This window comes from Anabrus simplex, chromosome 13, assembly GCF_040414725.1.
Source record: "Anabrus simplex isolate iqAnaSimp1 chromosome 13, ASM4041472v1, whole genome shotgun sequence".
In the NCBI taxonomy this organism is placed as follows: Eukaryota; Metazoa; Arthropoda; class Insecta; order Orthoptera; family Tettigoniidae; genus Anabrus; species Anabrus simplex.
This window is the reverse complement of record NC_090277.1, coordinates 77,799,185-77,825,196: the sequence shown is the minus strand read 5'-3', so window position 1 is coordinate 77,825,196 and position 26,012 is coordinate 77,799,185. Positions and strand designations below refer to the sequence as shown.

The 26,012-nt window shown below is 38.5% G+C and overlaps 1 protein-coding gene across 1 annotated transcript in view; it reads right to left on the bottom strand.

The window, feature by feature from the left end:
- Nucleotides 1-1,504: 1,504 nt before the first annotated feature.
- Sur (Sulfonylurea receptor) overlaps nucleotides 1,505-26,012 on the bottom strand; it is a gene marked incomplete at its 5' end in the record, with an annotated part of 143,622 nt that continues 119,114 nt past the window's right edge. Inside the window, 8 exons of the mRNA XM_067157409.2 lie at nucleotides 1,505-2,387; nucleotides 7,226-7,422; nucleotides 10,644-10,747; nucleotides 17,031-17,218; nucleotides 18,745-18,872; nucleotides 22,154-22,391; nucleotides 22,472-22,667; nucleotides 24,271-24,428. Coding sequence (XP_067013510.2) covers nucleotides 2,232-2,387; nucleotides 7,226-7,422; nucleotides 10,644-10,747; nucleotides 17,031-17,218; nucleotides 18,745-18,872; nucleotides 22,154-22,391; nucleotides 22,472-22,667; nucleotides 24,271-24,428 — 1,365 coding nt within the window. The remainder of the gene's footprint in view (nucleotides 2,388-7,225; nucleotides 7,423-10,643; nucleotides 10,748-17,030; nucleotides 17,219-18,744; nucleotides 18,873-22,153; nucleotides 22,392-22,471; nucleotides 22,668-24,270; nucleotides 24,429-26,012) is intronic.

Below are 26,012 nucleotides of genomic sequence, written 5' to 3'. Positions count from 1 at the left end.
ATCTGAAGGTCATGCACAACATCAAAGAGAAGAAACTCACGCACTTTGGCTATGTTATTAAAAATAATAAGTACAAACTTCTTCAGCTTATTTTACAACAAAAAACTGAAGGAAGGAGAAGTAGAGAAAGAAGGAGAATATCTTTGGCTATGAATCTACAAGAATGGTATCAGCTCAGTACTCTCACTCTTTTCTGACTTGCTGAGAACAAGAATCAGATCACCCTGAAGACAGCCGACATCTGATGGGGATAAGGTACAAGCAGAAGACGAAGAAGGCAGATAGCACTGGAGTTGAAGGGATCATCTACAAATTCTACATGAAAAGATTATAATGTAGTATGGGTATCTATAAATATAATTTAAAACAAGAACTGAAGTGTTTCCAGCTATTCAATACTCATTTATTATAACCTAGAAAATGATACATATATTTGAAACTAGTTTCAGTCTTGCTAGGGACCATCGTCGGTCAAAATCTTAAAGTACCGGGCGAGTTGGCCAAGCAGTTAGAGTTGCGCAGCTGTGAGCTTGCATCCAGGATATAGTGGGTTCGAATCCCACTGTCGGCAGCCCTGAAGATAGTTTTCCATGGTTTCCCATTTCCACACCGGGCAATTGCTGGGGCTGTACCTTAATTAAGGCCACGGCTGCTTCCTTCCCATCCCTAGGCCTTCCCTATGCCATCGTCGCCATAAGACCTATCTGTGTTGGTGTGATGTTAAGCAAATAGCTAGAAATCATAAAGTTAAGGCAAGACATAAATTATAATAGATAAAATTTTAAAAATAAGAGTGTCAATTCGGAATAATATGAAATTTTGATGGCCTGATTGAATACCTCGTATCTCACAAAATTCTTCCTGTCCATTATTTCCGTTAAGAATGGTCACGCCTGCCAGCCACATATGGGTATGCAGTCCATCAGAACAATGTTCATTGGGTTTATTTTCCTATGCTTACAAGTAAAGGAAAATGAACCTTATAAAAATTATACTCTAGGAGTTAGTAAATACGTCACGCAAACATACAGTACTTTCCTATGGTACGGTATAATAAGGTTCATTTTCCTTCACACATCGGCATAGGAAAAAGAATACAAAAACATTGTTCTGATGGACTGCATATTCATGTGTGGCTCGGAGGCGTAACCAGTCTTATCGGAAATAACAGATAGGAAAAACTTTGTGAGATATGAGGTATTCAATCTAGGCCATCGATTTACTACCTATGATCTATAAATATGCCATGGGAGTTTTAATAAATAAGCCAACTGCTGCTTCGATGGAACACTGGACTTCATTCTACTGTTTAACTCCAAAATTTTATCTAATTTCCTATCTGTAATCTATATTGTGCTACTGACACGAATAAATAAATACTCTAAAATGTTCCTTTTTTCTAAATATGTTGAAAAAAATATTGGTCTTTGAAGGAACATAAATTGTTAAAACTGTTGATGAGCATCAATTAAGAAATAGTAGCTCAAGAACCAAGAACACACACACACACAGTCCTAAGGGTGTCAGGCAATGAACTGGAGGTGAAAACTATGAAGGTAACCTCCTCTCTCCATAGTAGAGAGAGAGAGAGAATCCACAAGGGATAGCTGCCTTAGAACAAGGGGTACCGTATGGTAACAGCATCAAATTATTATCTATTTTTGCACTATTTATCTTAGTATAAAATGAGCTTATATATTTTTTTAAAAATTTTGAATTTCCCCTGTTGTAGCCCTACAGCTATCCCCGATCAGGAAAACTTTATTTTTCTTTACACATACCGTACAAATGATGATTTACCATTGCCAAAGAATCACGTAAAACATCTAAACATCTTCTTGGAAGGCCCATTGGAACAAACTTTGTTTGTATTAACATTTCTGTGATAAATATAAATATAGATGTCATAAATATAAGTTAAATGTTGAGATCCTTTCCTACATGCCAAAAGAAAGACTCTACCCAAATGCAATCAGTAAGCTTATTCTTACTTTGTCAGATTAATACAGAAGATGAATTATTTTTCCACCAAGAAGACCAAACATAACTTTCTTCTGAGACTTAACTCTTCACGTGATTTATTTCCCTGATACATGTTCATCACTTCACAATCTTCTCCTAACGAGCAGCCTATCAAATAGCACCGTCACTTCCTTGCGTTGACACAATACACAATATAAATACTTCATTCACTTACATCATTATAAATAAATATGTTCTTATACCATAATTTATGGCACTATCGCTCCTTCTTCAGAAGCTCGTAACATGGACGAGAAGACGCCCATAGACTTGTTGAGGAGTTTGGATGGTGTCCCATCTTCGACAATCTGGCCAGCATCCAGGACAAGTATACGGTCACAGTTGAGGATAGTGGTAAGGCGATGCTGAAAGAAAGTTTCAATTGTTATCTTCACTCATATTAGCATGATGGCACTAAACATCTATTGCAAGGACAAGGTAAATATCAAACTTGTTAATATCATCAGCTGCTGTTGGTTAGGAGAAAATTTCTGAGTGAGATAGGGATGAACTTAAACAAGAGGGTAAAGATGAAGAGAATTAACTCTCTTAGTGCCAGAGTTATTGTGAGTGATCCTAAGAAATGAACAAAACTTGCCAGTGTTGCTCTGAGGAAGGCTTCGTTTCTTTATTGTTTGATAGGCTTCTAGACCAAAAATGGGGCCTAATCTTGGCACGACCATAAAGAGAGTTCGAGCTAACATATTCTGACAACATTCTCTTGTTTTCTGTCTATTGATAATCTCGAGCAATGTTTAAATTTCCGTAAAAGCATGGCGTCGAAGTATAAGAAGAGTTGTGTAAGAGAGGAGGAAATGAAAGAACTATGAGTTCAGGAAATGTTGTGGAGCCTGTGCAGGATTGTCCTGGTTAACATTCCTTTTTTCCCAGTCACTTTCAGCGTCAACATCATCACTATCACAGTCACATTCCGCGCAGGTAATTCACTGTCTGAAGTGAAATAGACTCGTGATTCATCACCAATATCAGAATCACAATCCAAAGTCCAAGACGTCACCAATTTACTTGCTAGTGATCAGCTATATGGCTGTTTATTTTCACAGCCATCATTTAATTTTCTTTACTTGTGCGATTGCCATTGCTGGCGTATTTTTAAATGTGCTAGAGTTTAGAATTTTGGATTTTTGGCACCTCTGCAGATATTTTTAGAACAAAAAAATGCATTTCATGGGTCTTGCATTATATATCTGTGCCCTCCAGTGTTTGTTTTTACTTTATTTGTAAGCATGTGTTAATAGGAATTACCAAATTTTCCAACTTTTATTTTCCTAAATAAATTATCTTTATTAATTCATTAATAACATGAGGATTAAATATCATCAAGATCTGAAAGTTATGCTGAATTTAGATGACTATGTTTTGCACTTCCTGATTAAGTTTTGTTTTCATATCTTTAAAAACAAAGGAGTTACATTCTTTTTCCCAAAAGCCTACATTTTACTTTAAAACAGCCTGGCACTTTTAGACCTCATGTTTACATTTTCACCTGACACTAAAAGGGTTAAAATAGAATAGGATAAGAAAAATAGGAAGAAGATCGAGAACAAATGGGAAGTGAAGTTGAAGTAAAAGTAGAAATGGGATAATATAGAAGAACACAGAAGTGGGAATAAACAAAAGAAGATGGTAAGAAGGAATAAAAGTGGAGAAGAGGAAAAGAATAAGAAATACTTGAAAAAGAAGGATGAAGAGACAAAGAGAAGGGATGTGTGTCAGAAATGCCAAAAATGTGGTATTTCCCATATATTAGATCTTTATCTTCACAGTCACAAAATGTTACAGGGGTCCAATATATCAGAACCTCCTAATTTGTATGGTTAACATCACATTCCTGACTGGTGTCCACGAGATGAAAGTGAAACTAGCCACTTTGCTTATGCTTCCAAGTAAATGTTCATAAGCAGTGTTTTTTTTTATTGATATGGTACTGTACAGTTATAATGTATTTTTTCTCCCAAGTTTTTAAATGTAAACAATCTAGCCCCTCTGCAAGTGATAGGCCTAGGTAAATTAGGAATGGAATATAAACTAATAAATAGCCTCCGTGTACAGTTTCAATCTTTCTTTGTTTTATGAATGTTTAAAAATAAGTTTAAAACTTTTGAGTGGATCTGGTAAAATATTTCGTGAGATAAGTTCAACAACACAGGCAACATTACTTATTTCATAGAGTATGCATTGCTGATTACTTTTGTGTGTTCGTAAATCCGTGACACACTGCCATCTCAACATGAGGATGTGATCCAGCTTGCAGTGGCCTTCAAGACAAAGCACGAGAAAACAAAGGATGAATTGCAGACTTGGCACAAAAATAACTGGCACAGGAACACAGCGCGCACATCTCGTACTAGTTCATCAGGTTGACAACAAATTTGACGACAGATTTGCGATTTAGAAAAATAAATCCATGATTGAAGTTAATCACACTTGCCTTTAGTCATGAAATGAAATGGCGTATGGTTTTTAGTGCCGGGAGATCCCAGGATGGTTCAGCTTGCCAGGTGCAGGTCTTTTGATTTGATACCCCTAGGCGACCTGCGCGTCGTGATGAGGATGAAATTATGATTAAGACAGCACATGCACCCAGCCCCCGTGCCAGGGAAATTAACCAATGATAGTTAAAATTCCCAACCCTGTCGGGAATCAATCCCGGGACCCCTGTGACCAAAGGCCAGCACGCTAACCATTTAGCCAAGGAGCCAGATGCCTTTAGTCATGAATATGTGCAAGTAAGCTGCTCCAAAATACGCAGACCTTTGAATATGTTCCCTGAGCAATGTTTTAAGTTCCGACTATTATCTCAGCATTTAGTACAGTTATGATTGTTTTGAAGGCACATGGTAAATTGTTTCAAGTATTTGGACAGAACACAATGGGCTGGATATTATAATACTGCAATTAATATTTCCGCAGCAAGTGATGTAAATGGCGATATCATCACCATCTGCTCCCAGTCTGACATCATCATAAGGAATGATAGACCACTAAATTCCATTACGGCCTTCATTGAAGTTGTATTAAGATCATTGCTCATTTTAACCATGTTTTGCACAATATTTACCAGGCTTAATTTGACTATGGACGTATTGGTCTCAGCCCCTGTTATAATATTGCACGAGTCAACAGCCGTACTGGCAATTGCAAACGTCTTTGTTATTATATAAATACCTCTCTGAATAGTTTCATTGGTTACAATATGTTCCCAGGTCTTTTAAACATTTTTTTCTGAAAATGTTCCCGCTGCACCCCCTGTTTTGGGACCTTCAAATTGGCTTAAAAATTGTGGCCGATACAACAGTAAACATGTTAAAACTGTAATGAGAATTTTATGCACAATGGTTAACCTGTACATACACAAATAACATGGAAAATTAGTTACAGCTTTGTAAGATTATGCTTCAGATTGAGCTTTCAATTCCCCTGTTGGTAAGTTCAGTAGACATCCATTATAGCAAGAATTCATAAAGGCAAAAAATTTACTCACTATAGAGGATTGTCATTATATCCCATTTTTTGTAAAAGTCAGAAGAAAATTCCACACACACACACACACACACACACACACACACACACACACACACACACACACACACACACACACACACACACACACGCACGCACGCACGCACGCACGCACGCACACATTAAAATCAGTGTAAAGTGGCAATCAGTTTGTTCAAAACTTGCATTTTTGCAGATTTCCGTACTCATAAGGTATTTTGCTAATTCTGGTACTACTTGAATACGTTACATTCAATTTCTTTCTTAAAAAATGTAACGGTATCACTCCAGAGGCTTCTGTGGCAAATGTTTCAGTTTTCTTATTCAAACAGTGCCATGTATAACGAAAACATATCGTCATTCCGTAAGCAATACCTCGTATCCCACATTGCTTTTCCTATCAATTATTTTTCCTAAGACTGGTCACGTTTCTCAGCCACATATGGATATGCAGTCCGTCAGAACAATCATAGTTGTATTCGTTTTCCTATGCCGTTGTGTGAAGGAAAATTAATCTTACCATAATGTATTATAAGAATGTATATTTTCATGAAGTATTTACACACTCCTACAGTATAATGCATTTAAGGTTCATTTTCCTTTACACTCGAGCACAGGAAAATGAACACAGCGAACACTGTTCTGATGGATTCCATAACCATATGTGGCTGGGAGGAGTGGCCAGTGTTAAGGAGGATTATGGACAGGAAGAGCATTGTAGATTACAAGGTATTGCTCATGCACTAACGACATTTCAAGCTCCAGCAGAGTAATGATAACTTTCCTGCTATAAATTTACATAGGAATAGCATTTCAAAAATGTAACCAGTTGCCAGAAATTATAAACTAACCTTCGAAATCAGAGATACACTCTGTATATCACATTCTTACTTAAAGCGATTGTTTACTTCCGCCGTTATTTCTAACGAGTTAACAATTTCTGTCGGACACATTATTTATGCATTTATTATGAAAAGATGTTCCCCTTTTTCATTTTGGATTTTGTTCATAGTACACTATAATAAAGATGTTGATTCCCATAGTTAACCTTAAATATTTGTTCCGAATGAGAAAATTTTATAATACCAATATAGTTGGTCCGTTATTGGACATTATAAATATTCCAGCTAACTCATCCCTGGTTGCCAGAGTTTTGCCCCAGTGTGCTAAGTTGGGCTCAACAGTCCACGGTATGCCTAGCCATGCGTCTTGGTGGGTGTGTTATTTACCAACTGATGAGCCCAACTTAGCACACTGGGGCGAAATGCTGGCAACCAGCAATGCGTTAGCTGGAAAATTTATAATGTCCAGCTATATTGCTATCACAGTACACTAGTCAATGGGTATTACTAATTGACTCCGAAGGCCTTCAAATACTGACGAGAGAGCTCGCTAGGGCACATAGTGAAAAAGCGATACTGAAGATGATCAATCGCATTCAATATAATCTCTGGAGTGCATGAATATTGATAATGGAAAAAAATAACACACGGTTAATCACTCATAATAACAAATGCATTAGTGATATGGCTCTCGTTATAACTGAAGAATAATACACAGTTTAATATAGGAATTCTCAAAGGACAGAAAGAAACTGTTATTACAATGGGGTTCCTGCTATAATGGACTTCTAATGTATTTTGAAACAAGACTATGAGGTGCATCAAGATGAACAACTCACTGCTATTGTAATGACTGTCCTTCCAGCAAAAGCCCGTGATGCTGCAGCCAGTAGAGCTTTCTCGGTAGATGGATCCACAGAGCTCGTAGCTTCATCCATGACGAGACAGGCCGCTCCGTGGAGGATGGCTCGAGCCAGACAGAAGAGCTGACGTTCACCAGCACTCAAGTTCTCGCCACCTTCTCTGACTTCACCATCTGGAACATACATGTTAGATATTAGGGAGAACATGTAGTAAATATGAAACACACTTACTACTTAGATTTAGTGTCTCACTTCGTTTTTAATGATCTCACTTTGTTTTTAATGATTATATAGAATAAGACAGTAAAATAAATTAAAGAGGGTGTAGATATGTACCGCAAAGTAAGCATCCAGACAGTATGGGTTTGCTGACATTTCTTAGTCTATATATATATAAAATAAGGCGCTGAAGTCTAAAGCGGTCTGGCACCGAGGTTAGCCAGTTCAAGTCTCGTTGGTCGAAAAAAATTTCACCATCAGAATGTTGGCCGGCAGGGTAGGAGAGGTGGTGGTATACAATTTCTAATCATTAGATTGCGTGCCAAAAGCCTGGATTAAATTCCAAAGCTCTCCGCAGTGCTCATATGGAGTGAGGGCATATGACGCTGTTGATGGTGATTCGTCCGTAGGATGGGGACGTTAAGCCTTGAGCAGACCCCTTGGTGCTATTCGACAGAAGTAGGCTACGTGCCGGCACCGGGTTTCACCCTCTCCCTACTATCATATATCACGTCATTCATTTCATCTCATTAACTCCTCGGATGAGGTTGACGTCAGGAAGGGAATACAGTCATTAAAAAAACCCACGACGACAGATTCATCTCACCTCATACCCGACCCCGTAGGAAAATGGGACAAGGGTTGGACAAACAACATATATAAAATAAGAGTTTTGTCTGTACATTGTTCAAAATTTACAAGGATGGTATTTCTATATCAGTCGTGTCCACAGTAACAAGGAAATGCACTTTTTACTTTTCCGTAATGTCTGTCTGTCTGTCTGTCTGTACACGCATCACAAGGAAACGGCTGAAGAGAATTTAATAAAAATCAGTATGCAAACTCAGGGAATAAGTCGCTACAATCTAGGCCATAAATAATTTTGTTCACGCTGACTGAAATGGTAGTTTAGGGAAAGGCCTAAAATTTATTTTTCAAATATTTATGTTATTAATGGTTGTATCTTAACGAAAGATTCACCCACAGTTATTTTAGATTGTTATAGTCAATTTTAACTTTAAGTATGCCCAATTAGAATGTAAGACATACTATATCATGACTTTTATAATGGACAAGGCAAATCAATAAAACTTGACTTATGTGAAGGTAATAGTGTACAGCTGAGGATGACCGTATGTAAAAAGGTCGAAACCGGTACTGTAGATTGAATTTTTATATAAATAAATTTGTATTGAAAAGGTGGAAACTTTCTTGTCTTTGAACTCTTGTGATTCTCTGGTGTTAGTCTTATTTTGTTCTTTCTTTTTATTTTACTTATAATTTTATTACTGGTATTAACATTAAATGATCTTTGCATGAGGTCCTGGATGACACTCATCACCTTACCTCTTACCACAATAACTAGATCATCTGCGTATCCTTGTGTATAAAATCTTTGTTTATTGAGCATGACTATGATTTTGTTCACTACAAGGTTCTGCAGAAGAGGAGAAAGGACTCCTCCCTGCACACAACCTCGGGTGGCTATAACCGTTAGAGTCTCTTCAAACAGAGTTGCCTTTATTTTCCTCCCGTCTAACATGGATCTAATCCATTTCACAACAGTCAACATCAGGCTCACTTGCCAAGTGCCAGTCATAATGGAGTTGGAGAAATTTGATTAAAATCGAGAAGTCTGTGCTATCTAAAAAGTATAAAGAATTGAAATACAACAATAAGGCAAAGGACCAATGTTGAAGATCTGTCCAAAATGAGCAGTGATTGTATAAGCTGCTTTGTGAAATGACTTACATTTAGAAAGCAGTTATCATGAAACGAAGGTCTGTACTGTAATTGAAATTGCCTCCATATTACAAACTATCCACTTCATATCCATATCGATATGACAATCTAAGAACCAAAGAATTATTTAGTCACCTAATCGATACATGTAGTACATGTTTATTTTATTTGATTTTATAAAATAAAGGCAAATAAAGGTATCAATGAAGTGGCTAAATAATTCTTTGATATTTAGATCGCCTCCATATTTCGATACTTTCTGGGGCCTTAAAGCAATACATTTAAACAGCCTGTAATTTTTCCTCAAAGGAAAGAGTGTCCAGTGATCAAGAAAAATTATGTACATAACAAAAGTTGTTTAATATGAAGCGACGTTTCACAGTATAGTTCACGGAATTTACAGAAAATCAATATGATATAGATGTTGATTCCCATAGGGAATTTATAATGTCCAGTAACGGACCATTACATTGGGATTATAAATTTACTCATTCAGGACAAATATTTCATGTTCCCTATGGGAATCGACATCTATGTCATCTGATGGCCAGGCAGGCATCAAATTTTGGAAGTGAGACAAAGTCTCTCATAGTGCATTGGCACTGCTGGTGGCTTCAAGTAGCCTATACAGTGGCATCCACGGTATGCACTGGCCTTGTGTCTTGGTAGGTGTGCTAAGTATCAACTGATGAGCCCAACTTAGCACATGAGGGCGAAACGCAGGCAACCAAGAATGAGTTAGCTGGAAAATTTATAATGCCCAATAACGGACCATTATATTGGTATTAGAAAATCAATAGTATAAGAGAAAATGGAAGAAAACTGTTGTGGTTTCCCTATAAACCCCTATTCTATTCAGTGATTTTTAAATCATATGCAAATCTAAACCTTCCCCTGGATGAGTATACTTGATATATGAAGTTTGGTCGAGATCTATCCGGCCTTTTTCTCTGATGGTTTAAAAGGCGGACAGACATGAAAGCTAAAAACCACTGATACGGTCTGAAATTGACCTAAATCAGATAAATATCTGAAAAATTGGCAAAACAAACAAAATTACAGACAGCGGACCCCCTACAACTTTATTTATATAGATAAGAAGAGGAATCAGGGGATGGAATAATTTACCAAGGGATATGTTTGATAAATTTCCAAATTCTTTGCAATCATTTAGGAAAAGACTTTGCAAACAACTAATAGGGAATGTGTCACGTGGATGACAGCCCTAAATGTGGTGTCTGATCGACCGTTTGGAAGGTCAACGATTATGATGATGATGATGATGATAGTGGATGATAGCATAGCGGACCAGTTAAATGTGTAATCAGACATACTTTATAAATACTAGGTACACAGGTATTCCCCTGGCCCCTAACATAAATTAGTATCAACACCATCAGTGTTCCTTCCTAAAACAAAAGCAATAACTAACCAAGTTTTCCAGGGTAATTGCTGACTATTTCCTTTAGTTGGGCCAGTTCAAGGCTTCTCCACAGTTCTTCATCAGAATACTGCCCACGTGGGTCCAAATTTTCCCTGGAAAAAAAAAAATTTAAACATTCATTGTCTTTGAATATTAAGAGGCTAGAACACTGGTATCTAGCATCAACAAGATTAACACGTTGAGTGCCATACGACCCCATATGGGTACGTGAGAGTAGCCAAGTTTTTGAACCTCACGTCCCCATATGGGGTCGTACGTTCGTTCTAAATCGAGAACTGTGCGAACCCATTTGGGTGCGCAGTAAGTATGTGTTTCGAAGATGTATAAAGTCTCTTCCTGCCATCTGCTGGTCGTCTATTTAAAGTACATGCATAGTCCACCTTCCATTTCTCAATTCCTGTTTTGGCGCGACCCCATATGGGTACGTCAAGAGTGCTTTGTGGGGTGACAAAGTCATTGTCTATCTCACGCACGGGTTGTTTATGTAAGTGTGCAGTGCTGTGAGTTTCCTTTTCTTCTTTAAGTCGTTACGAGTAAATCGAGCAGTAAAAGACTTAGTGCAGACTGTCTGGACGATATATCGAACAAGTCGGACAATGATGATGTAGACAAAGTATTTAGTTACAGTGATTTTGAACCCAGTATACAGCAAATATCGATCTAACACGTTCAACCACATTCATGAATTACAGTCTTCAGCACACACTTCCCCACTGTACTCCAGGTTTCCAAGCCAGCTGTTGCAACAATTATGACCGTCTTCTACGATGTAGTCACTGGTTTCCCATGTGCACAACCAGCGCTGCCAGCTTCTCTTACTCATATTGAAAGTTATACAAAAAAATTGTATACTTATTCAATATTCCGTAACTACTAATTCTTCTTATAATATTATTCTGTTAGATCCTAATTTACCAAATTCACATGATTTTCACTACTTTATATAACTATATTCTATACGAAAATTTCCTAACCTAAAATCGGAAGATCGTCATTTACAAACATTTCCTGACCTTAAATTGGAGATAGTACATTTTAACGGCTCCAGTATGAACAAGATAACATATCTATCATAATCAACAGCATATAACGCGTCCCCGCAAAGGAAAATGTAAGTATGACCGAGCGTCGGGACAGTAACTACTGTATAAGTACAACCCCATATGGGGGCGCGTGTACGTGTACAGTTCGTAATGACCAATACGACCCCATATGGGGTCGCAATATTTTACCTAATATACATAATAAGTTAACCTAATATATCATAAATACATCCTCATATCAGCGATCATTTGCTTGGTTAAGCCTGTGAACGTTTTGGCACCAGGGAGTAAGTCGATGTTATTAGCTCACGGCACTAGACGGCAAGCCTATGAAAATCGGTCTGGCACTCAACGTGTTAAACAAACTAACCATGAACACTAACAACAAGATCTCGATCAATGCAAATCTGAGACAGTACCACACATCTACAAAATGTTTAATCTTGGCCAGTACAGCTCTTGGATGCATCACCTTTGCCTACATAGCACTTCAAAATTGCCAGAATTAAGAGAAAACACAATCTTTGCATGGCCTGTGGAAGAGAATTCTTGCAGAGGCAGAATACTGTACATGTGACGTCAACTTGTACATTTCCCTGTTGAGTTTTATCTCTTCATTATGTTTAATCCTTATGAGTTTGTGTTGTTCCCTAGCGACTACAGTACATTTGTTATTCATTTGTAAACTCCACTACACAGAGTTGTTTCTAACAAGAAAGTGCTCTGTGATATTCTAATAATAATAATGTTATTTGTTTTACGTCCCAATTCTAATAATAATAATGTTATTTGTTTTACGTCCCACTAACTACTCTTTTACGGTTTTCGGAGACGCCGAGGTGCCAGAATTTAGTCCCGCAGGAGTTCTTTTACGTGCCAGTAAATCTACCGACACGAGGCTGACGTATTTGAGCACCTTCAAATACCCCGACTGAGCCAGGATCGAACCTGCCAAGTTGGGGTCAGAAGGCCAGCGCCTTAACCGTCTGAGCCACTCAGCCCGGCCTGTGATATTCTAGGAGTAGTACAATGATGAGCACGACTATCTGTACTTTCATGGACGTTACTTTGGGGGTAAAGTGAATGTACAGCATGTAGTTTGTGTTAAATTTGTGATCCCTTTGTTCAGTTAAACTCTGGGAAACTTTTCTTTTTCTTGCTGCACTGGTTGGAATTCTACTCTGGACTGGGTGCATTTTCTGCAAGTTTACAATACAGACAGTGCCTTATCTGAATTCGTGACCCTTAAATTAATAAACTCTGGGAGGAATGTAGTTAGTTTGTGTTGCATAACTCAGGAAAAAATTCTTATGACATTTCAGAATAATTTTTACCTCTACATTACATTCACAAAGTTTGTACAGTGAGGTTTTGAATCACCCTGAATAAATACTTGAAATTATCTGAAAAAGAAAACAACAGAACTTAACTGCAATGCCACAAATGTTGTTAAAATAAAACATAATTTTCAAATCAGATACAAAGAACACAAAATGCAATTAGACACAACCGAGCCCTCAGTGATATGTTTACGACAATTCCCACCAATTCACAGATATCAGCACAGATCTTAAAATATTACACATCATGAATAATAGAAAATTATTAAATATAAAGGAGGAAACAGAAATACTGCAAAAATTGCCAACCAAAGCAACCTCAGTGATCACGCACCCTGAGAAATTTCCAGCATTTATTCTACTACACAGTGTCAATGTTACAAGTTGTCCATTTCATGACCGTATCAATGTTTAATCAAGAAGTAAGTATAAATAACAACCTAATCGATACTTTATTAATGCCTCAGGCAAATTGAATAAAATTAAAACTTACAGGACATGTTTTGACAACTTAGTGGTCCTCTTCAGCTGTATAAATAAAGAACTGGAAAGAAAAAAACATTATGACAATAAGCACAAATAAAAGTTCTTTGGAGACTCCTTTGATAAAAATGGAGGTCATCAGAATAGGTCATCTTGCCTCTCATTCTTGTTTGGAAAAGATGTTTATTCTGCGCTTTCTAGAGGGTCTGTCTTTGAGCGCGACCTGGTGAAGTAACGATGTGATACAGTTTGACAGTTCATGGAAAGCTCTGGAGAGAAGGGAAGTAGAGTTTTATCATCATCTAAGATAACATGTGAGGGAGGAGGGAGATTGGGCTGTGCTTCTGCGATGTCGTGTTTGATTATATCTCTTGTTCGTCTAGTCTGTTTCATGTCTACCCATTCTAAGTATTTGCTAATATTCTCATATAAGATGTTTTTATGCTCGTTGTTTTTGTTGAGATTCTCTTCACCGTTTTCCAATTTATCAAGAACGATGTGGATGTTTTCTAGGTTGTTCATAAGATTACCTTTATTAATCATACAGATAATTTGAAGGTCCTGTTTAATATTGGTGAATTTGTGGTTGGACTCTTTCATATGGGATCCCATGGCAGAGAATCTTTTGTATCTTTCAGCATTGACGTGTTCTTGATATCTAATTGAGAAGTTCCTTCCAGATTGTCCCACGTAAGTTTTTTTACATTGAGCACAAGTCAGCTTATAAATACCCGATTCCTGGAATTCGTCATCTTTAAGTTTATTAGCTTTATTATGACTAAAGAATCTATGTTTTGTGTTGTTGTTTGTAGGGAAGGCTACCTTGGTATTGTGTTTCTTGAATAAGTTGGTGATTTCGTAAATCTTCGGGTTATTAAAGGTGAATTTTACATATCCTTTTTATTTTTCTGAATGCTGTTTAAGTTTAATTTGTTGTTGGTATTTGCACTAAGTGGTCAAAACATGTCCTGTAAGTTTTAATTTTATTCAATTTGCCTGAGGCATTAATAAAGTATCGATTAGGTGGTTATTTATACTTACTTCTTCAGTGTCAATGTATCAATAAAGCACAACATTTCACACTCCTTTTAAAATTTAGATGTTATTAATGCTCAACAGACATTCCAAAATCATTTCCCAAAAACAATTTCAAATACAAACACAAATAGACTATATATACATTTCCACAAAAACCAGTGATGTCACCACAGCATGATGATTGGAAAGGTACCGGCAAGACCAACCCTGTGGCGTGGCATCAAGGATCGCATGGCACAGTCCGTTCTACCAGCTGAGAGAAGAGGAAGCACGATAGTCAGAGTGCAATAAGATAGGTTCAAAAAGTACCGTTCTACCAGCTGAGAGAAGAGGAAGCACGATAGTCAGAGTGCAATAAGATAGGTTCAAAAAGTATTTAAACATTTTATTACGGTAATGAACACAGAATTTTAAAATAAATGTTTTTTTTTATGCTTGATCATAACATTCACCAATTCCTAATTTAATCCTTACCCCACGTCTGTCGGGAGAGGCCCAGTCCACTCTCGCACGCGAAGGCTCGACCCATGGTAAACAAACATGGTTGCCATGTGCTCTCCTAGTCATATACGTATAGCATACTGTTCAATGTTGTGTATGTCAGGTAATTGTACAAAACCCCGGTATTTTTGTATCTCTACTCCTTCCTTGTACCCTAATGAATACATCTAATAACATTTAATGGCACCTACTAGTGAAATGGTGATGGCTGGCGTAATTGTAAATCAAATTTCAAATAGCAAAAATCACCAATAATTTGTTTAGTGAAGTTAGTAATAGAAGCAATCGGTATGCAATAACGACAGTAATAATATTAATGATAGTAAAAATGTAAAATAATTTGCCTTAAATTGTACATATTGCTTCTATTTGCTCCAGTGTAGCTTGCTGTAAACATTTAGAGGCCTAAATACATCATTTAAATCATGAAAGATGAATACAGGTCATATAAGATAGAAATTCACATTTAAAAGACAAGTACTAGAGACAACACAGTGAACTTTAATTCGAGGGGTAAGGGTTAAAAAAAAAGAAACGAAAGAGTTTGTTTGATACAATCTGACGATGTTCTTTTAGGAATGAAATGTGTCAAAATTATTAATTTTTTTCTTCAGGAAATTTTGAGTACCTATTCACTTGCATTAGTTTTAATAGAGTGGAAAACTTAACACGTTGAGTGCCAAAGAAAAAGTTCAAAATTTTGCTCTGTGGGCCGAAACCTATTTTTCATATGAGCCAGTGGATACCTGTTTCCATCGTGGCATGCAAGAAATCCCAAAATAGTCACCGGTGTCCGCTGTGACACTCAACGTGTTAAGGATTAACTGAGCAGGAAATGGCTTCCAATATAACACACATAAAATTCCAAATAGTAGATCATCAATCAAATTCCAGTTGAGAAACCATTGGTTAATGAGATAAAAGTTCTCTGCTCTTAGTCTCTAAGCTGTGCATAGTGGGAGGTTCCTTGATTTCAGCATAGTACACTTAAGATCAGTGATAATTGTGAATTTTCTCCTATCTTGTGGAATTCTCTGACCTGAGCATGAAGTTGGCAAAAATGTGAAGGAATAATGTGACTCAGAAGAAGAATCCATGGAGTTTGTGAGGTCTTAATAGTGCCTGAAATAATGCTCAAGGTGTTCTTAAATTATACTCTGTACTGCGTCACTTCTAAATTGACGTTTTGGCCAATTTTGGCTCTGCCTGGTGGTTATGCACTGAAACATAGAAATCCAACCAGTTTAGCATAGCATAAGTTAGTATAATACAGGTTTAAAAGTTGAGTGTATAAAAATAGCTGTACTTAGTGTACTTAGTTCATGTATGTTTAGCATGTCCCAGTGTAGTTCAGCGAAGACAAGTTGCAAGAAAGTGACTCTGAGATCGCCAGAGTGTTCCCTTTGTAGGCCATAATCTCCTTCTTGTGCCAGCCATTAGGGGTGAATGATGTCTTATTTCCTCATTCTCTTTTATTCTTAATAATGAATTCTCATTTCAGTGTTGGGTGTTGTTAGTAAGTGTACCTTTTGTGAATTTGTTTTCAGTCCCAATTCATTAGCTTTACTGAGTATGGTATTACATTTTACGAGGGCTGTTTACTACGGTTGTATTGCATCAGCTCGTTTTCGGGGCAGTAGCGCACTGACAGCAGAAGTAAGGCGATGCTCATTTGTTTTGCAAAACGTCAATTTAGAAGTAAAGATGTGGGAAGTATGAAAAGTTGTGCACAACAGGGACACAGTACTCAGCAGCAAGAAAGATGAGGCAATGGTTGAGCATCGAAACGCATGTGAAAATTCTCCAGGATTCGCATACAGAGTAACATATAGAAAATGAACTACATGTGTGCCTTAACACAACTGTGATGATTTGGGGGAGGGAAGAAATAGGGTGAGAGCATGAGGATGAGAGAAGGTTGAATGACTATTTAAAATATTATATTAATATAGATATGAAGAGAGTATTACCTAATTGTACCACTAAACATGATGACATCTTGTGGGATGATGGAGAGTCGAGATCTTAACACCTGTAGAGGAACCAAATTGATGTCTACGTTATCGATATAAATCTTGCCCTCGTAGACATCTACCATGTGGAAGAGAGACATGACTAGGGAAGATTTTCCACATCCTGTTCTACCACAGATACCAACCTATTGGGAAAAAATGAAATCATGTTATTATAAAAAATATATTTCACAAATTAAACACTTAAAACCTACTAATGGAAATGAGATGAAATTCCACAGCCTGTTTCCAGTCATTCGACTTGGTCAGGAATGGAATGAATGAAGCCACATCTAGCGGCGAGCTGGCCATGCGGTTAGGGATGCACAGCTGTGAGTTTGCATCTGGAAGATAGTGGGTTCGAAGATGGTTTTCCGTAGTTTCCCATTTTCACAACAGGTAACTAAGGCCATGGCTGCTTCCTTCATGCTCCTAGGCCTTTCCTATCCTATTGTCACTATAATACCATTCTGTGTTGGTGCGATGTAAAGCAAATTGTAAAAAAAAAAAAAGGACAGGAATTGTGCCGGCTGCCGAAGGCTGTTGCACTCCTCTGGGGCAATGATTAATGACTAACAGATGAAATGATATTAGAGAGTGTTGCTGGAATGAAAGACTATAGGGAGAACCAGACTTTGTATTTTCATCCAACCCTTTTCCTGTTTCTCTACAGGGTTGGATATGAGGTGAGATGAATCTGTCGTGACGTGTTTTTATGCTGGATGCCCTTCCTGACGTCAACCTCATCAGAGGAGTTAATTAGATGAAATGAATGACGTGATATATGATAGTAGGGAGGGAGAGGGTGAAACCTGGTGCCAGTACAAAGCCTACTCCTGTCGAATAGCACCAAGGGGTCTGCTCAAAGCTTAACATCCCCATCCGATGGATGAATCACCATCACTCCATATGAGCATTGCAGAGAGCTTTGAAATTTAATCCAGGCTTTTGGCACGCAATCTAGTGATTAGAAATTGTATACCAACACCTCCCCTACCCTGCCGGCCAACATTCTGATGGTGAAAGTTTTTCATCCAATGGGCTTGAACCGGTTAACCACGGTGTCAGACCGTTTATAGACTTCAATGCCTTAACGATCATGGCCACCAGGCGGGCTTCAGGGAAATCGGAGTACCTTTCCCACCTCCGCTTTGCTTAGCACAAATCTCACATGGAGTGACCAGGATTTCAACCACAGAACCCAGTGGTAAGAGGCCAGTTTGCTGCTGTCTAAGCTACAGAGGGTCACATAAAACCTATTGTTGTTCTCAATAGTAAAAAGTAATAACAATTGTTGGTAACACTGATTCATTCCCCTCAAGAACATACAATTTAAATAAATAGAAGCACAGGGTACTTCCAAAATCTTTCTCTAAGAACATAAATATAGCCAAATAAAACTCCCAGTACATGCATACTGAGCACAACTAAAATGAGCAGTGTGGATACATCCAGACCCTCTAATCAGCACCACTCTTAGCTCAGCAGATTCTGAACTGTCACAGCCATAAATAAGACTGCAGTACAGAAGATGCTACATTTTGCACTGTCCTATAGCAAGAGACAGATGTACAAAGGCAGAGCAAAATTATCCAAAACATGAAAATTGTACCATGTATTAAGAAGTATGCATGAAAATTGATATTTTCCCATGTACAGATTTTATCTTTACCTTTTGTCCGGCAGGAATGTGAAGAGTTAGGTTGGTTATGACTGGCTCTCGTCCAGCATCATATCGCAGAGATACTCGCTCGAATACAATATCTCCTTTGCTCGGCCAATCTTTAGGAACTACAAAACCTGGAGGGAAAACATGTAAGAAAGCGTTAATAATTTTTATTTATTAATTTATTGATCCCATTTTCTATCAATTTATAAATATTCCCAAGTAATCTGGATGATAAACTACAAAATTTACAGTGTAGTTCATAAGCCAACATAACCAGGGTGTTCTTTCAGCCGGAAAGTGTACCAGTAAACTCTTAGGCTTTAAATGGTCCCTAAATGTTTTATAAGTAGAATATTACAGAAGTAGGACTGCCTCCATTTAAAATTCTTAGTTATGGTTACTAACAATGTAAATCAAGGATCAGTTAAGAAGAAAATCTCTCAGATTCACTCAATTTTATGTTTTCATTTTGGCTGCAATGTAACTGCAACAGCTAGTCTGAGATAACAATGAAATATGAGGCTAAAATTTTAAATGTATAGACAAAATTATGATGTTATTTATACAGACTATACCAGTGTTGAGTGCAAGTTCTTAACTGCAAAATGAAAATATTAAAGGTCCACCTTTTCAATACCACGAATGTTTATTGATGTGAGTATATATCTCATAACGTTTAAAGAAGGTTGGTACTAGTTTCAACGCTCATTGCGCGTCATCATCAGCCAACGAATCAATTGAGCAAAATTCAACTTTTCAAGTAGCAATATATAACACATGATAGCACCTACAAGACAATGATAAAATATGACTAGTTACAATATAAAACACATGGCAGCAAATACAAGGATTAATGTTAAAAGTTAAACTGTAACAAGTTAAAACAATGAAAGCAAATCAGAGAAGGTAACACAATTGTTTGGGTATGATGCACGAGAAAATAGTCCAGCTTGAGGTTTGTAAAACGTAAGGTGTATCTATATACAACACTTGGATGCACCTACTAAGGCAAATTTTAAATGTAATGTTAAAATGATGAGGGCATGGTGCGTCTGACCGTAAAATATAACATTTTTGAGAAGGTATCCCAGTTTTTGAGTCTTGATATTGTAACTAGTTATAGTTTAACATTTTCTTGTAGGTGCTATCATGTGTTATATATTGCTACTTGATAAGTTGTATTTTGCTCAATTGATTCGTTGGCTGATGATGACGCACAATGAGTGTCGAAACTAGTACCGGTACCAATATTCTTTAAACGTTATGTGATATACACTCACATCAATAAACATTCTTGGTATTGAAAAGGTGGACCTTTAACATTTTCCTTTTACTGTAATCCCTGTTCAATACAGAACAAAATGAAGTTTCTAACTTTCAGTGCAAGTTCTTAACTCATTTTGCATATCTTCTCACTGCACTTAATCCAACACAGGGTGATTAGATCAAACTTTTCAAAAGCAAAACTTTTTGAAAAAATTTCTTAACACATTAAATCCCTATTTATTCAATGAGAACAATAGAAACAAAAGGCAAATACAATAAAGCTATCCATTGTTATTAATTTTACAATCTTATTGTTCATACATCTGTGACAGAAAATGTCCTCCTGGAACTCTGGAGATTTCAAAAGAATAGGTGCAAAATTCTTTACATGAAAAATACTTCAAATTATGTTATACACTTACAACACCCATCAGTAAGTCTTCATTCAAAACTCACTCTTACACACAACAGTAAATGATTGTGTAACAGAAATAGTAAAAAACAAAATACAACAAATCATAACAAAATTAAATAATACAGTAATAATAATAGCAAATATGGAGATAGTAATAATAGAAATAATTATAGAATGTACAACATGACGATGGACAGTTGCCACTAACATCTTTGTTATTGCTCTGAAGACAATCTTGGTTGTAGGTTTGAAACATATCAAAATATAATAAATATTACACGACCTAACATCCCAAAAATTATATATCATAATGTCATTTAGTTGTCACGACAGTCTGCATCTTAAGAATAATAATTGAGGAGTGTCTGTTCAGAAGGTGCTAGTTCCTCTTCAGAAAAGTATTTTGTGCACAGGCATTGCAGTAGCTGGATACTATTCAATACTATAAAATATAATCCAGACCAGATAGATGTAATTCCTTAAAAGTAATACCATACCCAATCATGGGCACATTCCATGTGCCTTTTATTATACGTTTCCCTGTGTTTTTCCACAATGTTCTTACTAACAATAGTAATTACTTACAAATTACTTAGAAAAAACATGACATGACCAGCAAAATTTAGATGTCTGGTCATCCTAATCTAGTGCTACTGAAAAAGCATCTATCACTAATATTTTTATTTCAATTTTTATGTCTTAACAGTTTTGTTCTTTATTACAAATTATACCTGATTGATTAGAAATATTTTTTCACATTAACATTTTAACAAGAGTGGAACAGTGTGTGTAAGTATGTATGCATGTATATCAAACCCTTGTCCCGTTTCTCTACAGGATCATGTATAAAGTGAGATAGTAAGTAAACTCGTGTCCTCTTCCCAAGGTAGTGCAGCTTTTTTCAGATGCACCCCCAGTAGAGGTGAGCTGCATGTACCATTTTAACCACACATCAGCCCTCCTGCCATTCTTAAATTTTTGGCAGTACCGGGAATCGAACCCAGGCCCTTGAGGACAGCAGCTAATAACACTAATTAAGATGCCAGATACCATACCACCTAGACTACATCTACGAAATAAAAAATATATGCCTCAACCAAGGATTGACCCCTCGACCTCCTACATGCTAACCCAAAACTCTATCCACTGCACCAACTGTACAGCACGACTAATACGTGCTGACAGAGGTAGCTACCCTACATGTGGTTACAGTGTTGCCAGATTGCCACTCCTCAACGTCCTTTTTCTGCCGCATATACTCGCAGGACTAACTTTTGTGAGACATTTTTTATTGCCGGCATGGGAGGAGTCACGCTGCAACGCCCGAGTGCGCGAAATACAGAGCCGTCAAATATCCTACTCTTGTCGAATAGCACCGAGGGGTCTGCTCAGGCTTACCATCCCTGTCTGATGAACGAATTATCATCAACAGTGTCATATGCCCTCACTCCATATGAACACTGCAGGGGTTTGGAATTTAATCCAGGCTTTTGGCACGTAATCTGGTAATTAGGCATTGTAAACCACCACCCCTCCTACCCTGCTGGCCAACATTCTGATGATGAAATTTTTTCGAACAACGGGAATCAAACAGGCTAATCACAGTGTCAGACCATATAGACTTAACCACCAGGTGGGCTAGGAGGTTAACGGTGTTCAATTGATTAAAAAAAAAAAGATAATTCAATTGGGTAGCTGTCTTTCCGATTAAGCTTAATGGGTTCTTCTTACCATCCCTGCGGTAATCCTCAGTTGGTGTAAGGGCATATTGGTGAACACGTTCCACTGCACTCATGTACATCTCCATATCGGCCAAGAACTTGACCACCCAGTTGAGGTAGATGGGAACAAGTAAAGTGTAGTTCACAGCCAAACCAACTAATGAAGGGGTCACCGAGTCAGGACTGAAGCGAGCCGAGATTAAAGCTGCCACAATGGCCACAAACACTATCACGCCACCAAGATAGTCCTATGAAACACAATATACCATGTGAATGAGAGGTTATTTCTCTTCTAGATGATGATGACTGTTGTTCTGACTTCACCTACCAGTGCGACACCAAGCCATCTGTTCCCCGCATTCATAATGAGGAATACATTAGTATGAGTGTCCATCTTCTGGAAGAGACCATGCATGAAGCGCTGCTGATCACAGAATGCTCTGATGGTCGTGAGACCACCCAAAGTCTCCGAGAAGTGAGAGGCTATTGGAGAGCGAGTCAAGCTGTCCAAACGTTGAAGTTCTCTGAAACATAATCCTTACTGATGAATATTAAATTTTCATGACCGCATTGTAATCGAAACCGATTTTCAACCTATCAGGTGGAACAATTTAGTATAATACACTGACTGACAGAGCAAATGCAACACCAAGGAGGAGTGGTTCGAAAGGGATGAAAGTTGGGGAAAAAACAGAGACGGCACGGACGAATAATTGATGTTTATTTCAAACCGATATGCAGGTTACACAATGCGCACGGCATTGACTCAGTAGGATGTAGGACCACCGCGAGCGGCGATGCACGCAGAAACACGTCGAGGTACAGAGTCAATAAGAGTGCGGATGGTGCCCTGAGGGATGGTTCTCCATTCTCTGTCAACCATTTGCCACAGTTGGTCGTCCGTACGAGGCTGGGGCAGAGTTTGCAAACGGCGTCCAATGAGATCCCACACGTGTTCGATTGGTGAGAGATCCGGAGAGTACGCTGGCCACGGAAGCATCTGTACACCTCGTAGAGCCTGTTGGGAGATGTGAGCAGTGTGTGGGCGGGCATTATCCTGCTGAAACAGAGCATTGGGCAGCCCCTGAAGGTACGGGAGTGCCACCGGCCGCAGCACATGCTGCACGTAGCGGTGGGCATTTAACGTGCCTTGAATACGCACTAGAGGTGACGTGGAATCATACGCAATAGCGCCCTAAACCATGATGCCGCGTTGTCTAGCGGTAGGGCGCTCCACAGTTACTGCCGGATTTGACCTTTCTCCACGCCGACGCCACACTCGTCTGCGGTGACTATCACTGACAGAACAGAAGCGTGACTCATCGGAGAACACGACGTTCCGCCATTCCCTCATCCAAGTCGCTCTAGCCCGGCACCATGCCAGGCGTGCACGTCTATGCTGTAGAGTCAATGGTAGTCTTCTGAGCGGACGCTGGGAGTGCAGGCCTCCTTCAACCAATCGACGGGAAATTGTTCTGGTCGATATTGGAACTGCCAGGGTGTCTTGCACATGCTGAAGAATGGCGGTTAACGTGGCGTGCGGGGCTGCCACCGCTTGGCGGCGGATGCGCCGATCCTCGCGTGCTGACGTCACTCGGGCTGCGCCTGGACCCCTCGCACGTGCCACATGTCCCTGTGCCAACCATCTTTGCCACAGGCGCTGCACCGTGGACACATCCCTATGGGTATCGGCTGCGATTTGACGAAGCGACCAACCTGCCCTTCTCAGCCCGATCACCATACCCCTCGTAAAGTCGTCTGTCTGCTGGAAATGCCTCCGTTGATGGCGGCCTGGCATTCTTAGCTATACACGTGTCCTGTGGCACATGACAACACGTTCTACAATGACTGTCGGCTGAGAAATCACGGTACGAAGTGGGCCATTCGCCAACGCCGTGTCCCATTTATCGTTCGCTACGTGCGCAGCACAGCGGTGCATTTCACATCATGAGCATACCTCAGTGACGTCATTCTACCCTGCAATTGGCATAAAGTTCTGACCACTCCTTCTTGGTGTTGCATTTGCTCTGTCAGTCAGTGTATTTAATATTTAATGATAACATGTTGACACTGTTTAAAATGGCTTTTAAACTTTATAATCAGATGAATAATATATCATCAACTAACCTTGAAGACCAGCGGTAAAATCTCTGCACCACGTAATACAGTGCACAGATAGGGAAGGCTATCAGCATAAACCAGAGAGATACAACAGCATTCACAAAGACAGCAGATACGCACAGCAGCAGGAACTGAAGCAGTCTTTGGATTGAAGTAGCTATTTTCTGTTGATCAAGAAGAAGTACATAAATAGAAACCAACTATTATGCATTAATATTTTGTTATAAAGGAAGCAATTTTGGTTCAGTTTTGACTTAATTTAAAATTATCAGGTTCTTCAGTTTATCAAAACTAATTCAGTATCACATAAATTTAGAAAACCCAGAAAAATCTAATTAATATCAACAGAGGAGAAACAAATGAAGGGCTCATTACAGTTGAAGAAAGTACGGAGATTAAGTGTATTTTGAGGAACAAAAGTGTCAAATACTTAGTATTCAATTATGCAGATATTATGTTATTTGATTCCATGAAGACAATGGCACTTCTTCAGCAGAAACTCACCTCCTTTTCATTGTGCCCCTGGCTTCACCCACATCAGAAATTTTCAATTCTAAATTGTTCATTTGGCCCTACATTGACTTACTAGTTCCTTTGCATTACTGCAGGAAAAATACCATGGTGGTTCTTGGAAGATTCTGATAAACTTGTTAAGAGTAACCATCTTCAGAGCTGCCAACAGTGAGGTTTGAACCCACTATCTCCCGAATGCAGGATATTGACCGCACTTAAGCGACTGCAGTTACCAAGCTTGGTGGGTGCTTAACAAAGCTAAACATAAATAGTAACACTCAGGATATGAAAAACAGGTACGGTTAGTATGACACCAAGAAACTCAGAAATAAATTATGAAAATGTGAATTTGAGAAATGGTGCTAGCTGTCTGTATAAGGAATTCCCTCCTGCAAACCACTGGGTTAAAAACCACGATGGCCTTTCTAGCACAGAGTGGAGCGACGCACTGAAAATGGTATGTAACATTGCGCCTCTAAAAGCTGTACCGGTAATGGCTGCAGAAGACAGTGAGAATGAAACTTTACCTCACATCTTAGATTCCTGTGCCTTCTTCAAAACACCATACATTGCAAAATCAGGTCATCCGTAACGAAATTGCTCCATACGAAAGTATTTCAAGTGCAGGAGGAAGTTCATGGCATCGGAGTAAATGGCAGCATGAGGAGGATATACCTGATTTTCAGTAAAGGGGAAGAAGGAGATATGTATATATGTGTGTATATATATATATATATATTTTTTTTTTTTGCTAATTGCTTTACGTCACACCGACACAGAGAGGTCTTATAACGATGGGACGGGAAAGGGCTAGGAGTGGGAAGGAAGCGGCCGTGGCCTTAATTAAGGTACAGCCCCAGCATTTGCCTGGTGTGAAAATGGGAAACCATGGAAAACCATTTTCAGGGCTGCCGACAGTGGGGTTCGAACCTACTATTTCCCAAATACTCGCTACTGGCTGCACTAAAGCGACTGCAGCTATCGAGCTCGGTGAAGGATATATATTAAACACCACAGTAAGACAAACAAACCCTGACCTACCAGATGAAGAAGCCGGAGAAAAGAAGCCCATCTATCTGCTTACAGTGCTGTATTATATGAATAAATATGAGCAGGATGACGTAGAAGTGAGGGGTGCAAGAGGAAAGATGACAGGGCCAATGAAGACCTTGAGCGTCAGTATCAAGGAGTTTATTGACTGGCGGCTGAAAGTATTCAGAGGTTCTCTTTTGATA